The sequence below is a fragment of the Schistocerca gregaria genome, chromosome 4 (genome assembly GCF_023897955.1).
Source record: "Schistocerca gregaria isolate iqSchGreg1 chromosome 4, iqSchGreg1.2, whole genome shotgun sequence".
In the NCBI taxonomy this organism is placed as follows: Eukaryota; Metazoa; Arthropoda; class Insecta; order Orthoptera; family Acrididae; genus Schistocerca; species Schistocerca gregaria.
In genome coordinates, this window is record NC_064923.1 from 338,015,485 (window position 1) to 338,033,501 (window position 18,017).

At 40.9% G+C, this 18,017-nt stretch overlaps 1 protein-coding gene across 1 annotated transcript in view; it reads left to right on the forward strand.

Moving 5' to 3' along the window:
- Positions 1 to 18,017, forward strand: part of LOC126266708 (tryptophan 5-hydroxylase 1) — a 240,407-nt gene that overhangs the window by 178,557 nt on the left and 43,833 nt on the right. The window contains exons 7-8 of the mRNA XM_049971157.1: positions 10,741 to 10,839; positions 17,241 to 17,287. Of these exons, the coding sequence (XP_049827114.1) occupies positions 10,741 to 10,839; positions 17,241 to 17,287 (146 nt within the window). The remainder of the gene's footprint in view (positions 1 to 10,740; positions 10,840 to 17,240; positions 17,288 to 18,017) is intronic.

The window sequence follows — 18,017 nt, forward strand, 5'->3', positions numbered from 1 at the left end:
TCCACATCTCACTATCAAGAAATCGCTTCACCCTCAATGGGTGACTATGTGGTGTGCAGTGTCTAGTCACAGAATAATCAGTGCGATATTCCTTGATAGCACGATGACTACTAGACAGTACGTGGAGATTCTGGAAGATGATTTCATCCTCATTACCCAAAGTGACCCTGATTTTGACAACATGTGGTTAATGTTAGATGGAACTTGACCCCATCAAAGCAGGAAAGTGTTTTGATATTCTGGAGGAGCACTTTGGGGACCACATTCTGGCTCTGGAGTATCCAGAGGCCACTAGCATGGGCCTTGATTGGCTGCCATATTCCCTGAATTTTAACACATGCAACTCTTTTTTGTGGGGCTATATTAAAGGCAAGGTGTACAGCAATAATCTCAAAATCATTGCTGAGCTGAAAACAGCCATTGAGGAAGTCATCAACATTAATGTTCCATCACTTCAGCGGATCATGCACAATTTCGCTATTCATCTGTGCCACATCATCACCAATGATAGCAGGCATATTGAACATGTCATAACTTAAATCCGAGTGTCTGCAGTGACATTCACATGTTGAATAAAGTGTGTGCACGCTGCAGTTTGTAACTAATTTATGTTTTTTCATATAGTTCAATAATTTATTTATTTTATTTTATTTATTTATTTATTTAGCATATCTGTCATCATACAAAGGATATTGGATTTGTCATACACAGAAATTAAAATATAGAATGTACAAAATGAAATTGTCTATAATAAATGACAGCAAACTTACAGTTTCTTTCCACATAAATGGTTTATAGTAATTTGTTTCTTAGTAACAGTATATAACTAGTACTAAAGATGGTAAAGTATAATAAAAGCTGAAACATACAAAGATAGAAAATTTTGGAGGCTAGTATTTGCCATTAAAAGTCTCTCTCTCCAGCTCAGTTCATGAATCAATACTAAGAATAATAATAACTTTCATGAAGATTTAAAGTCACTTGCTTTGGTTCACAAAGGTTCCATTGTTCAGCAGTGCATGTTTTCAATAACATGCCAGCACCCATGAAAGACTAACTAATAATAAAGTTCAGTTTGAGAAATGTCTAAAGGATTTATTGGTGGCCAACTCCTTGTAATCCATTGATGAATTTCTTAGCTGAACTGACTGATGCACATATGTTGTTAATAATATCACAAAATGTGAGTATTACATACAATCTGACTTCTGTACAGATTTTGTGCAGTAGTGTGAGTGTTGTAAATAAGTGTTGTAAAATATTTTATTTTTTTATTTGATGATGCATAGCTTCAATAGCCTAACAATTATCATATGCACCTGAATGTACTGAAATTTAATATTTGGTGACCAGTTTTATATCCTTTTAAATGTAAATATGCTTGTCTTTTTTGACCAATTTCACATTAACAAGGGCAATTGCATTTGGTATCTGTCAAAGGTATATTAGAATATCTGTTCTTATTTTGCAAATATCTATTGCATATTCTTGTTTTCTGGCACAGTCCACATCCCAGAGGATCTCCTCACTATGGATCAATTGGGACAAAAAGTACACTTATCTAATACTGACATATGGGAGAGTGTCATAAAGATGCTGAAAGAACTGAATTGGCAGATGATTAAAGATAGACACAAATTGTCTCATGAAATATTATTTAGAAAGTTTTTAGCAGAAACCTAAACTGATGGAACTAGAAATATACTACCACCCCTAAGTATTGTTCCTACAGGGATCAGAAAAACAAAATTAGATTAATTACAGCGTGCACAGAGGCATTTAAACAGTCATTCTTCTCCACTTCGTATATGAATGGAACAGGGAATAGGCCCTAGCAACTGTTACAATGGAACATATCTTCTCCCATGAACTTGATGTAGATACAGTAAGCAACCAGGTTGTCAACACAGCTGGTCGGTTACCATACCTGAATAGAATGCTGGTAGATGACATTGCTGATTTTACATGTGATCTTATGTTTGACTGAGTAGAAAATGCCTGTGAATGGCTGGCTGTAGGAGGTGATGGGAGACTAAAAAGGACAGGGCTTACACCTGAGTGCATAGATTAATGGTGTGCGGGTGTTGTATCAAAATTGGTGATGGCAAAGGGATGGTTTAGAACCTTGCATATGCAAGGTAGGTAATAGAATACTACTTTTTGGAATAAAGGTCAGATTTTGTGAAGGATATTGCTCATCTGATGACATTACAAGATGTCATAGATTTTTGAAGGGCTGGATGACACTTGGTGATAAGAGGAATACTGGTTTCTTACTTGGTCACCATCAGCTGCTTTCTTGCTATCAAGGGATAAAATAGAACATTAAACCTGTTTCTGGAGCAGGTGAGGAAGATTGGGATAATATACCAAATTCTTTGGAAATGGTTTGCACGATTTTTTTATGTTTGTCCTTAGAGACTTGTGAGATCTATTTAAGATTGTATTAAATATGACTGCCAATAAATTAAGTTTCAAAAATGCTCTTTGTTATTTGATTATCCTTCTTCCCACATGTTTTTGTATGTTAGTATGTTGTATATGGAAGTGCAGACAGACTGTTATTTTGTTAGTCTGTCCTCAGTAAACCACTTGAAATTGAATCAATGCATTCTGTTATGGTAGTAATTATATTTCCTCAATTTTTCCTTTAATGAATAAATTGACATCCTCTGCAGATAGTGTGGTACTGTTTTTGAATCTGTGGCGCTGATGAGGTCGACACCAGCATCGATCTGAGTATCGTCTTTGAACTAAGGTAAGATTATCTTTGCTCTCTTCCACCATGACCAGTTCTTTGTAAGCCTTACTTGTGTAAAGAGGTGAATAAATGAACTACTGCAAAATGGGAGTGTTGTTTGGCGTAACCAACCTGAACTTCCCCCTCAATGGTGACCCCGAGTTGTAACGTCTTCCGTTTTCACCATTTTATTGTGTCCACGGCCTCCGCGTTGGTTATTTCTGCATGTATCACATCAACACAACATTCAAACAATGACTTTGGCCCAACACCTGATGCTCAATTTTGTGATCGACATGCATCGTGTTGCAGGTGATGTACCCCTGCCAGGACTGCAACACAATGCCTCTCACTCGACGATTACGCCGATTTCACCAGACGTTTTCAAGCCTGCAACAATAAGTGAGGTTAGGAGTGTGCGTGACTACAGCTATCAAATGCCTTTGTTCCCACCACATGTGCCCTCCCTCATCGACTGTGCAGTTACCTCTTATGGATCTCCATGCAGTGCGAGACCAATGCTAATTTCTGCAAATGCTTCGTTGGACAATGTACCACCACCAGGAACAGGATTTGCCATGCCACAATCTGTGCAGTACCACCCGGATACCTGCTATGTGGCTGGTACTGCTTCGTTCACAGGTCAACCTCATCAGCATCTGACCACACGCGTGCCTGCTTCGGTTCACCATCAGCACATGCCTTGCTACTTCAGTACCTCGGCTTGCAACAGGAACAATAACTTGTTATCTGTGCCTGACCTCCACCTCAGTCCCACTGCTATGCCTCAGTGTTTTGTGCCATGACATTCACCTTATCCACACAACATTTTGAGTGGAGTGACTATGAACAGTGGACATTCACACATTCCGTCCCACGTTCGACATCATTTCAAACACTGTGCTTCCGGATGGCCCACACCTCCGCAGCCTCCTTGCAACACAGGTGGCCCTGGCTCTGATCATACATCGAGCTTCCGCTACCGTTCTCGGCACATCTCGGTTCCTCATCCATGTCGGTCTACCGCGACGTGTCAATCCTGACACACCCGCAACGTGTTGAGCTTCCAAAACCACAATCAACACATTAGGGTTTCTCACCCGTGTCGGCCTTCCACATTATGACAGATCGCACTCAACCACAATGTGTCACCTTCACACTGCCACCCGAACAGCCGTCGATGCCACATCCCCTGGAGGCACACTCTCCTGGAATACTACAGCAACAACAGCGCAATTCAGGCAGTGCCCCGATAAACTCAACTCAACTCAACCTGTTCTTCCGAACATTCTACAATGCTTACCAACACTGCTGCTGTTTAATCCCAACAGAGCAACAACCTGGTTCAAAATTGTAGACGAAGTGTTCGACAAGTCAACCAGGTTTCTGTGCCTCATCACCCACCTTCATGACCAGGAGGACTTGATTGCTGACCTGGTTGATGCCCAGGACTCATCTACCTGGTACACTCTAGCCAAATAGACAGTTCTACATTGGCTTGCACGCTCAACTGAGGCAGCAATATGGCAAGTGCTCCACATCGAGTAACTAGGCAATGACAAACCTTCCCAGCTCTGGAAATGGCTACATGCCCTGATCAGCGTCGATCTATTCTCTGAGACAGCTCTCCTCACCATCTGGTCAGATAAACTATCTCCTCACATCCACTTTGCTCTGGCTCAAAGGCCTCCTGAACCTGTTAAGCAAAGAATGACGATTGCTGACAAGCTACATGATGCATCACTGCTCCATTTCGCCAGCCACTGCCTACCTGACAAGTCTCAGGTTCAGGCTCATCGCCATGCAGTCGGATGCGGCTGGGGCCGTACTGTGCCAACTGTTCCGCTCGCCCTGGGAAGCAGTAAACAAGCAACAGGGACATCACTGGCTCTTCCTGCGGTCACGCCCCCTTCTGCAACTGAACCTGCTGTGGCCACTGAACCTCGGCCACCGCCACTGGCAACGAACTTTCCGTAGGAAATGCAACTGCACTACCCGTACTGTTACTTCCACACATGATTTGGTGAGGTGGCATGGAACTGCAGACCACCCTGCTACTTCCCAAATGCCAATCACAGGTAGGTACGGATGTCACCTCCTGTGCACAACATGACAGGCACTCCCCAGTGCTCCATTCTGTCTGGGAACGACCGGATAATTGCGGAAGACTTTATATTAAAGACATTTCATCGGGATACCTTTTCTACATCTACATCTACATCTACATTCATACTCCGCAAGCCACCCAACGGTGAGTGGCGGAGGGCACTTTATGTGCCACTGTCATTACCTCCCTTTTCTGTTCCAGTCGCATATGGTTCGCGGGGAGAACGACTGTCTGAAAGCCTCCATGTGTGCTTGAATCTCTCTAATTTTACATTTGTGATCTCCTCAGGAGGTATAAGTAGGGGGAAGCAATATATTCAATACCTCATCCAGAAACGCACCCTCTAGAAACCTGGACAGCAAGCTATACCGCGATGCAGAGCGCCTCTCTTACAGAGTCTGCCACTTGAGTTTGCTAAACATCTCTGTAACGCTATCACGGTTACCAAATAACCCTGTGACGAAACACGCCGCTCTTCTTTGGATCTTCTCTATCTCCTCTGTCAACCCGATCTGGTATGGATCCCACACTGATGAGTAATACTTAAGTATAGGTTGAACGAGTGTTTTGTAAGCCACCTCCTTTGTTGATGGACTACATTTTCTAAGTACTCTCCCAATGAATCTCAACCTGGCACTCGCCTTACCAACAGTTAATTTTATATGATCATTCCACTTCAGATCGTTCCGCACGCTTACTCCCAGATATTTTACAGAAGTAACTGCTACCAGTGTTTGTTCTGCTATCATATAATCATACAATAAAGGATCCTTCTTTCTATGTATTCGCAATACATTACATTTGTCTATGTTAAGGGTCAGTTGCCACTCCCTGCACCAAGTGCCTATCCGCTGCAGATCTTCCTGCATTTCGCTACAATTTTCTAATGCTGCAACTTTTCTGTATACTACAGCATCATCCGCGAAAAGCCGCATGGAACTTCTGACACTATCTACTAGGTCATTTATATATATTGTGAAAAGCAATGGTCCCATAACACTCCCCTGTGGCACGCCAGAGGTTACTTTAACGTCTGTAGACGTCTCTCCATTGATAACAACATGCTGTGTTCTGTTTGCTAAAAACTCTTCAATCCAGCCACACAGCTGGTCTGATATTCCATAGGCTCTTACTTTTTTTATCAGGCAACAGTGCGGAACTGTATCAAACGCCTTCCGGAAATCAAGGAAAATAGCATCTACCTGGGAGCCTGTATCTAATATTTTCTGGGTCTCATGAACAAATAAAGCGAGTTGGGTCTCATACAATCGCTGTTTCCGCAATCCATGTTGATTCCTACAGAGTAGATTCTGGGTTTCCAAAAACGACATGATACTCAAGCAAAAAGCATGTTCTAAAATTCTACAACAGCGCATCTGTTAGATGACCCTTCTTGAAGACTGGGACTACCTGTGCTCTTTTCCAATCATTTGGAACCTTCTGTTCCTCTAGAGACTTGTGGTACATGGCTGTTAGAAGGGGGGCAAGTTCATTCACGTACTCTGTGTAGAATCGAATTGGTATCCCGTCAGGACACAGGCGCCGATTTTTCACTGCAGCCCACGTCCTTAGCGTCATCGAACGTCCATCCTCATCTTACTTCACTGCAAGCCGTTAATTCAACTAAACTACAATGCTCGGGTTCAACCTCACACGTCATCTCACTCTCCGCAAACCGCAAACGCGAGTGGACTTTTTTAGTGTGCAAAATTGACGAACCTATACTAGGCACTGACTTCTTGTGACACCACACACTTTCACTGGACCTAGTGTGAAACATTGTGTTTCACCATCTGTCCAAGACTCACTTCCCCTGTGCTCCGTCGAGCAACCCCCCCCCCCCCCCCCCCCCTCCGTGACACATTGATCAGGGCTCATCACATCCGTACATGCTTGTCTGTGTCGGCAATGTTACAAGAAACCACCCATAAGTGCCTTATCAAGCTTGAACACGTCACTCGCCTACACAAGGAAAACTTTGAGCTCTACCTCCAGCTCCACAAAAAACAGCTCCAGCTCTCCGATGCAGCAAAGGAATTACAGACACTACAGAAAGGATAAAGCAAGGTCAGTAAGTGCACCGAATCAGCTTGCAATCCCAGCAATTGAGCTTCCGTGTGTTTACCTCCCCTTACCCCTCACAACTGTGCTATTAAGACTGCCATAACATGTACTGACAGTTCCGCAGGGACACACCCTCCTAAAACGGCGCCGTTTGACACTCGGGCAGACACGAGTGTGTATGAGCTACTAGTGTCACGTGTTCCCAAACTGACAGCTCCTACCCCACCCCTCGCGGACAGCACCTCAAACAATGCAACTTCGGCTCCTGCATGCCACCGTGCGGGTGCCACTGACAACACAAACAGTGCACTCGTGCCAAGCATTCCACCCGCAACCGTGCTGCCACAGGCCATGCCCTCGGACAATGTACCCACTAATGCTTCACGAGCTCTACCAAGCTCACCCGACCACGCTGCCATTGCTTTGGGCCGGCGGCCATCTTGTCACGTTGACTCCTGGGATACATCACTGCCTCGGCTCCTTTCGGATCCACCGAGTGGCTCCAAACACCACGAACACGGCTTGCCTGCCCCACCTGCCACACATTGTAAAAAAACCGCCTCTTGTGCCACCGGCAACATTTCTGTCGTCACCAACGGCACAATTCACAAGCTTCGCCTCATGCCAGGCCCCCTGATCTCCAGTACACCACATCGGCTTTGTCCCAAGTGCTTCTCCGACCCTAAAAAACAGATTTCTGAACTGCTAAGCTCCAGTGTCATTGAACCCTCTGCCAGTATCTGGTCTACACCCATACACATGACACCCAAGAAAGACGGGTCATGGCGCATGTGCGGAAACTACCGTCGACTAAACGCAAAAACAATTATGAACACGTACCCCACACCCAACATTGCCAACTTTGCCATTTCCCTCGCAAGTGCGACCACGTTCTCTGTCATTGATTGCAAATGGGCCTACCACCTGATCCCCATGGCACCTGAAGACATCAAGAAGACAGCAATCACCACTCCGATCAGGTTACTTCAGTTTCGATTCATGCCCTTCAGTCTGAAAAACGCAACCCAGACCTGGCAACATTTCATCAACGAAGTGTTATTCGAACTAAAATTCTGCTTTGCATATCTTGATGACATTCTTGTCTTCAGATCCTCCATTGAGGACAACATTCGACATGTGCAAACTGTTATGAACACTCTCGCGGCAGCAGGCATCGAGACCAACCAGGACAAATTGCAGCTACATCAATCGGTTGTCACTTTTCTTGGTTTTTGGGTCTCTGCCGACGGCATTTCACCGCCCCCTGAGAAAGTACAAATAATACTAAACCTACCCAGACCTTCCTCATTCAAAGAGCTCCGGTGCTTTCTGGGGATGGTTAATTATTATCACTGACCTCTACCTTGGGCTGTGGAGATGCATACTCCACTGACAGATGCCTTGGCAGGTACCAACACTTCTGGATCATGGCCTGTTCCATGGACCCCTCCTATGATTCACTCATTCACTGCCCTCAAAAATCTCCTTGTCAAGGCCTGCACCATCGTGCATCCTCATCAAAATGCTTTTCATCACCACAGACATGAGCCATACTGCCATCGGCACTGTCCTTAGCCAGACAGTCGATGGCCAAACTTCACCTTGGCGTTCTTCTCACGCAAGCTCACCAATGCACAGCACAAATATTCTGCGTTTGACAGGGAGTTGCTCGCAGTCTACAAAGCAATCAAGCATTTTAAGATGGACGTTGAGGAACGCCATTTCTATGTTTTAACAGACCACAAACCCCTGGCTGCGGTCATTACAAACTCACCAGCTGACTTGCCTCCTCGCCGCTTCAGATACATGGACTTCATATCTCAGCTCACCAACGAAGTCAGACACATAAAGGGTGCTGACAACATTGTTGCTGATTTTCTTTCATGAGTTGAATTTTAGTCGGCCCTGTTCAATGAGATTTGTAACATTTGCAGCATTCGGCGTATCCATACCATAGCATATCACGTGCAAAGTAACCAGATAGTTGAGTGCTGGCACTGTAGTTTCAAGGTGGCTCTTTGATGCCACAACTCTCTATGGACAAAGGCCCGTCCCCTTGTGCTACTCGGCATTCGTGTGGTCTATAAGGACGACCTCAAATGCACAATAGCCAAGTTTGTATACAGCCAGAACATTGTTCTCCCTGGTGAACTTGTGAGCCTTTCTGCTTCTCTCACTCAGTCTGACTTACCTTCATTCGTGGACCACGTCAGTCGCCACTTCACCAACCTCCATATCCCTCTACCTGCCAGCCACTCCCGCCCTAAGGTTCACATTCCGAAATCTCTGGACAATTGTGAATATGTCATGCTCTGAGATGACACTGTCCATGCTCCCCTGCAACCTTCATATACCGCCCCATACCAAGTTCTCCAGCGTTCAGCCAACACCTATGACATCCAGATAAAAGATTCAGCTGTTACAGTCTCTCTCAACAGACTTAAGCTTGCTCATGTTGGGCCCGATTCTACCCCCCTTCAGGCCACTACCACTCCAGTCATGTCGTGGCTCACAATGCTCCGACCACTCTCTCCATGTCAGACTTACACACTTGGTCGAGTGACTTCTAGCTCCAATCGTCAAGCTCTTCTCTGACCTCGCCCTCTACTCTGGTCTCACACACTCCATCGAGTGATCACATGTTCCCCACGTCAAGCTTACCTATGATCATGCCCTCGCCGCCAGGCCCTTCGCCGGTCCCTTTGACCTCTCCCCCATCGCCTGCCTCACCCTGTTGAGGTTTCTCATGCCCATCCATCTTGAACGCGCCCTCGCTTGAGGTGTTTGTGCCTCTCCCCCCAGACATAATCCAAGGCATCTCCATAATACTATGCAATGACACACTGTTCACCATGTGTTTCCCTTCATCCAGTGCTCATGACACAACCTCCGCCATTCCCTACCACCTGGTGAAATGTGTTCTCCTCTTGCCCAACGTCGACCTGGACATGCTTCGTGTGTTCGCCATGCCCACCAGAGACATCATCATTGTCGCTCAGTTCCACCTGCAAACCGCTGGCCTCCCTGTCACCACATGACCAGCACAACACCCGGCGTGCTTCCACATCTTCCAGGTTTGGTGGCCGAACCTTCCATCACGACATCTATCAAAACAGCTCCCCGACGATGCTGTCGAGCTGACCGTGGTCTGGCTCCCTTGGACCACCCCTGCCGACGACAGTCACCCCCTCCCCTCCCTGGACTTCTCAAGAGTACTTCGTACTGTGGGGAGGGGGGGGGGGCTATGTGGCGCCGATGAGGTTGACACCAGCATAGTCTGAGTATCGTCTTTGAACTAAGCTAAGATTATCTTTGCTCTCTTCTGCCATGACCAGTTCTTTGTAAGCCTTGCTTGTGTAAAGAGGTGAATAAGTGAACTACTGCCAAATGGGAGTGTTGTTTGGTGTAACCAACCCGAACTTCCCCCTAAAAATCTTCTATATGTGAAGGTAGGTTGAAAAATTCCATCACATGTGCACGTTTATAAATATACAAACCTGCCTTTGAACTAAGTCATTTAAAATTCTTTTCGGTTTGTGAACTGCTCTAAGCAAAGCTTTCAGTTTGATAAGCCAATAAATTGTCACTTTATATATTAGGGTCATTCAGCATCAGTTTAATCAAATATCTTCATTATTCTTACAAACAGAAAAAAGGCTGCTCACACAGAGTCTTAAAAGTATCATTATACTCAAGGCCTAATTTCTTCTTAACATATTAATTTTTGTATTTCTGAAATTGTTATGTGACCTGTCATATCAATTTCTTTTTGATAAGTATATTTATATGTCTGTAACACTTGTAGAAAATTAATAACTTTTTGTTTCAGGGGTACTGTTTTTCGGGAGCTGCATAAACTCTATGTTGTCCACGCATGTAAGGAATACCTGGAAAACTGGCCTCAACTTGTGAAGTATTGTGGATATCGGTATGTAATAATGCTCAGACAGTAAATTTCAAAAATGTATTAGAAATCATTCTGTTCCAAACAACATTTAGTTTTTTATTCAACAACTATAGTAAATTTGTAGCATTTGTTTAACAAGAAATAAATCACACGCTAGTTAGATTAGATCTTAGATACAACTAAGAATACATTCACAATTCACTCAGTGGCACTGCACTATCCTTGCATCAATGTTATTTCATCAGTGGAAAATTTTTATAGATTAATATAAATAAAATATTGTGTGTAGTATCTGTCATCTACTGCCAAAAAATATAATCATTTTGATGCTTTGAATAGTGCAACAGTTGTGGATGATTCTTGTACAAGATTCACATCTATATTAATTACAAGTTCCTCATACAGGAAGAACAAGGTTACATATGTAAAAATATTTAACTTTGAGCACCTTTGTATTCATGAAAGTCTAACTAGTACAGATAGTGCTACCTTGTAAAATGTGGTTGTGTAATTTGTGTCCTCAAGAAGTTAGTCTGATGATGACTTATGATGGAAAATACCATTCACTGTTAATCATGAAAGAGATGGTTTTGTTGTCTGGACCAAGTATACAACAAAAAGTAGTGGTACATAGGAAAACATTGCATGTGCCAGGTAAGAAAATCTTAATTTTGAACATTTAAGACCACTTTACAAGTAACTGGCAATACCGCAAGATTTCTGAGCAGGTAACTGTTAAATGATAATTATAGGATACCCTATTTTTGTGTTAGGGAAGTTTACACAGTTGAACACCATGAACATTATAATTTAAGATACACAATGTATCAGTAGTGAAGATCCAGATTATATTTTCTGTAAGGATGACTGGATAAATAAAATTATTTCACAGATATTATCGTCAAGTGGAACTGAGTCAAATATGTGAAGAAGCAAATCATTAAACAAACAGTAAGTTCAAAATGTCCAGTCCATTAAAAGAGCATCATTAGAAAAAAAAAAAAAAACATCTCTCTTTAATCAAAGAGAAAATCTGCTTGTAAAAACTTCACAGTGATTAACACCTTTGATTGACACTACAATAATTTCCAGTAAGTTCCCATCTAACCTAAAGCAAGACACTTACATTCCCAAAAAGTTAAAAGAAACATTAATGTTATACCACACTAGCAACCCATCCCAGCTTCCCACATGTGGCACTACGTATTTACAGCCAGATGACTTGTTTGCTGCAGTGGCAATTTTGCCTACCAGGCACTGTGTTGAGTTATAATTAAAAATCAGAGGATGATGTTAGCTAATTGAATCATCACTTTTATATAACTTAAATTATGTAAGCAGCTCACACCAACTATTAACATACTGCAGTGCCTAAAGGTATCGACGGACTGCCCAACAGCAACCCACTAACAATGCTATTTGTGCATCAAATCCATGGCTCCTCCATGGCCACTTATTTGTTAGTGGTGCAGTTGCACCAATCCACTGTAAGTATTAAATCTTTACAGTAGTTGCTCAGAGTAGGCTTCACATACAGACAGAAAAAAATTTGCAGCATACTTTAATTCTTCATAGTTCAGCAAATTTGCACCAAATATTTGTAAATTATATAAACAAATTTTCCTTGTGAGTCAATATATCCATTAATGAAAATGTTATCAAAATCCCTAAAGTAGTTCCTGAGATTAGCCCTCATTTTTAGGCAGAAAAAGGAGGTAGGTAACTTTAATTTACAACTTGTTCAGATGGAGAATGTATCTATATATGCACAGGTTCTGATAATAATTTTGTTTGGCTCAGTGTTCTCGTGCAAATCTTTTGGCTGGATGTCACATGAGTGACACATTTCTCCCTAGCAAGTAATCCTACTGGAAAAATGTGACCTATAGTTTAAAGTGAATCTGAAACACATTTTGTTTCTGATAAATCTAAAAAAAAAAAAAAATAAATAAATAAAAATAAAAAGAGAGAGAGAGAGAGAGATAAAAATCTGTAGTCTGACTGGGATATGAACCCATGATCTTTCAACTGCTGGTCCCATGCCTTAGCACTTTTTTTTAGTTCTAACTATCTGTGTCTTCATCATTTTTTGTCATCAGTTCTGTGTGTAAGTTGCATGACAACTCTCAGATTCCATTAGGGAGTCTTCAGTCAGTGTTTTCTTTGTTTCTTTTTTTTCCTATTATAGAGGGTTGCCAGACTCCTGACTATTCTGAGCTACCATGCCAGTTAGCACAACACCACCAAAATGGACTTTAATTTCACTTTAAGAAAGTGAGACACACAACTTAGCATGGAATCTGAACCATGTTCTGCTTCTGGTGAATGTCCACTTCATTGAGAGTGTATGTGAGGTTAAAAGACAGAGAAAACTCAGTGTGACAACAGTTGTTCCTATTGTGCATTATACTTTTCTTCAAATGGTGTCCTCCAGTTCTTGATAATTCCACATGAATATTTCCAGGACCAGGTGAATTGACCATTATTCATTTGAGCTAAGGCACTGTTCACTTCCTCTATCATAATGGTCACATTTAAAACAGTTTCTTCAGTCTTATCTCCTTTCTCTTTTGAATACTGGGTTCTGTCTTCAATTAGAAGATCTGTATGATCCTTTTTGTATTCCCTTAAAGGAATTAAGTTGTCTACTGCTTTGTTTACTGCTGTTTTCTTCATAGCAGTAACTGTCCTTCACACTTCTGAATTTGTGATCCACCTATAAACTCTCAATTTGAATGCATTTTGTGCCCAAACCTCGCCCTTCATTGGTTTAATTCTGCTTTATAACTCTTGATTCATTGCCTGGCAATTATGACTATCTTGATGTGGTTTAGTAGACTATCATTTTTGTATAAATTCTTTTTTTTTTTTTTTCAAATCATCATCTCAGGGTCTTCAGACATACATAGAAGATCTTGTTTGTCCAGACTCTCACTCTAAGTCCCCAGTACATACAGAGCAATTTTCATAATTTCTTGTTCATTATTCTCATATTCTCTTTTCAACATTGTCATCTTGTGGCATAATTTTTAGTTCATACTCTAATCTCTGTTGAAATAATTCCTTTATGTTGAATTGCTTCAGGAGAAAGAGCTTGTACTGTGTTTGCTCCAGATTCTCTACACTGGCTTGGACAGTGTAAAAGATCATGCACATTTTCCATTTCCAAGAAGGGGAATACAGAATGCTACAGAGGCATTAAAGTGAAACACCAAATGAGCCACTTATTTGGCAAAATTACATATGAAAGAACAAGGCAGAATGTTGGCCACCACACTGGGGAAACCAGTGTGGGTTCAGACAGAACAAGTTCTGTTTTTAAATAGTAGAACATATCCTGTAAAAATAACCTCTTTATTCTACAACAGCAAATGGAGAAATGTATAGTGGTAGGAGTGGAGTTACACATTGCCTTTGTAGATTTTGCAAAAGCTCATGACACAGACACTATAAAAAAAACTCTAGGAAGCTTTGAAAGATATGGATATGAAGGACTGTCTTTTACAGATTATTACTGAAATGTACAGAGATAATATGGTACAGATTGAAAGAAGGTCAAAATTATAAGAACCTATTAATGCCACAAAAGGTCTGAGATACGTTGCAGTATATCACCCACCTTATACATGGTGGTGGCTCTCTGAAAATGGAAGAGCAGCTATGGAGGAATGGGAACCATTGTTAATCATGTATAGGTGTTTAGTTAAGTTTTGCTGATGATCAAATCATTATAGTGCAAAATGAATGTGACCTTGAGTTTATGATATGATGTTTGTATCACAAATAGGACTAACGTGGGCTACTGACGAGCCTAACAGAAACCAAATATTTGATAGAGAATAGTGACACTGCATTTGAAGTTTACATCAATGATGAAGCATTTATAAAACAGGTAGAAAAATTTAAATATGTAGGGGCATATATTGACAAAAATGGATTGGGCAATTAGAAGTAAAACACAGAACACAACAAAACAGAAAAGTAATAAGGTGTATAAATTCTTTTTGGTAGTACAATAACGTTTCTAATGACAATTAGAAAAGAGTGGGAATGCCAATGGTTGAATCTGTCCTTTGCTGTGGATCAGAAATATGTATTTTAAATGCTGACCCCAAAGGAAGAGTAATACCTGTGGACATTGATTATTTGTGAAGGAGCAGAATTGAGGAAAAAACTAATGCTGAAGTAAGGGGTGAAATGAGAGAAACTGAGGCAACCACATTGTTGAGAATTCCAGATCATCAGTGACCAAAGAAGATTTTTGAATGGAAACCACCTGACAGACATAAATGCATCAGACCACGGTGGTCTTGGAAAGGACACATCAACAAAATAAAGGAGTTTTATGTAAGTTTGTGGGTTTTCATGGCCATTGTCACTAAAGTTAAAATCTTCTGGGTTGTTAGGCCATATAATATTTCCTTCTGAAGTAATCAACATTTCAACCCCTCTACTGGAGTCTTCTTCAGGATGAATAAGTGTCCACTACTGCTAGAACACTGTCAGAGACCAGAGTCATTTTCTCTTATAAAAAGGAGTTTTCCTGTATTTGTACTGGAGAAGTGTAAATATTGGTTAAAATTCTTGAGGCTACCATTGGTGAGCCATTATCTTAGGCTAATATTACAAAGTAGATGCATAAGAAGGGGTGCTACTGGTTAAACTCTTGTGGATACTACTGGTGACCCATCATCATTGGATAGAAAGGCACTATTCCACACTTACACTGGAAAAGGGTTATTGGTTGAAATTCCTCCTGCTGCTATTGGTTGTCCATCATCATTGGCTGCATGTAAAATGGACAGAACAAGAGAGGGGGAATGTTTACCCAAAATATTATTGTCTCCAGAGGTGACTTGCAGCACATTGTTTGTATTGCTCACAAACCACGGTCGCATGTTTGATCCCTTGATGGCAGGCAGCCACAATGCCGGAAGCCTATAGTTGTCTTGTCTGTTGAAATTACATGCATTCTTGGAAATTTAAACTGCTTCTCAGACCTTTCTTCTATAAATGTTGGTTTCCTTAGACAGCACATGTACATTATTAAAATCAATGTCAGAGCCACAGTTCTTACAATGTTCTGCTACTGCTGATTTTAGTAAAATAAAGGAGCATTGTCATGTATGAGAGGAAGATGCCTTGAATAGAGGGGACAGATGAAGTAATAGGAAGATGTAATAATAATAATAATAATAATAATAATAATAATAATAACCACAACCCCACCAGCATTTGATCCTGCAATGTTTAAGTTTTCAGCCACATGCTAGACCAACAGGCCTGACATGGATTCTGCTAGTGTTGTGGCAGCCAAACTGCTAGATGGCCATTTTCACAGTAGAGGCAGACTTCATTCCATCATAGTTCACACAATTTCCAAAAAAATATTTATAAATTATAAACCAAAATTTTCCTCAAGGATCAGTCTATCTATTAGTCAAAACCAAATTGTAGTAAGCCTTTTCTGAATGTGTCGAGAGTGTAGCATTGTACAAAAGAGAAATGCATACAATAAGCAGCTCAGATAAGAGGAGAGTAGGACTTTTGAAATACAATGCTGTGGAAGAATGAGAAAGATTAGGTGGGTAGATTGCATACTGTATGATACTATTACTTGACTAAAAGAAGAGATCAATTGTTAGAACACAATCTGAGGCAGCAAGGAATTGCCAATTTGATATTTGAGAGAAGTGTGTGTGGGCGAAGGGGGGGTTAAAAATTGAGGGAGGAAACCAAAGATGAATTCAGTAAGCAGTGCAAATGGATGGAGATTTCAGTAGTTATTCAGAGATGAAGAGGCTTGCACAGGATAGAGTAGCCTGGAAACCTGCATCAACCAGTCTCTGGACATGGGACCACAACAACAACAAATTATATTTCATGTTGCATTACAGTGTAGTTATCAAAATGTAATTTATTAAGATGGCTCATTGTTAATTATGGTTAGATACACCATTAGTATTTCTTCTACATCCAAGCCATTGAATGCAAAGTAGTCTACAAACAAGTTTCCATGGATTTTGCAGAATGTGGTATGAAATAAATATTTAAGTCTCAACAATCACAGTAACTCTTCAGTTAGCTCTTCTTAGTTCTCTAATCACTTGATTAATTTTGAAATATATGAAACTGGTGATCTGTACTGTCAGTACTATTAATCTGTGTTTTTCTAGATTCCTGATTGACACAGTACATTTAAAGAGTTGTAAGGCATAGTATTTATTGCTCTGTGTCACATGATACTTAATTCTTATTTTTTCAGGCTCCATGATTTCCTCAGACTATCTACTTGTGTGTAAAATTTCTTTTAGATTAAATCAAATTAGGATGTAGCAAATATTGTAAACATAAAACAATTAATAAATAATCAATTATTTCTATTGAATATATAAATCAAGACAATACTCTTTTTTTTTCAGGGAGGACAATATACCACAGCTGGAAGATGTCAATATCTTCCTCAAAAGTAAGTAAAACTCACTTAGATTTCAGTCTTGACAGTTTATTGTAGCAAAAATAATTTATATTGTTAAAACATTTTTGTAAGTAGGAGGGATTTTTTTCAGTCATATATATCTAGCATATATCACATATAGCTAAAAGCCCTTCTTTCCCAGTCACTAAAGTTTCCAAAGTGCAAACTTTATATTTTTATTTCATTTTAGAATTTTTTTAAATCCCATGTACATAATAGGCAGTCAACCTTTGATATAATCTCTCTGTCTCCCATTTACACAAAAATTGAGTCCCATACAGTGTGTTTAAAAAAAGTGTCCAATTTTTTACTGGAAAGAGTATGGTTAAAAAAGTCCTGTATACGTACCTAATTCTTGAGATATGGATCACTCTGTCCTATGATATCCACCTGTCATTTGACACTGCAGCAGGTGTTACATCTAGTTACTACCCATTCTTAAATGTTCTGCAGTTCTCTTTCTCAAAAAATCATCAACTCATTCAACACATCTGTCTGACTATGGATTTATATTAAAAACAAAGATTCCAAGACTTACCAAGCGGGAAAGCGCCGGCAGACAGGCATAATGAACAAAACACACAAACACACACACAGAATTACTAGCTTTCACAACTGGTGGCTGCTTTGTCAGGAAAGAGGGAAGGAAAAGGAAAGATGAAAGGATGTGGGTTTTAAGGGAGAGGGTAAGGAGTCATTCCAATCCCGGGAGCGGAAAGAC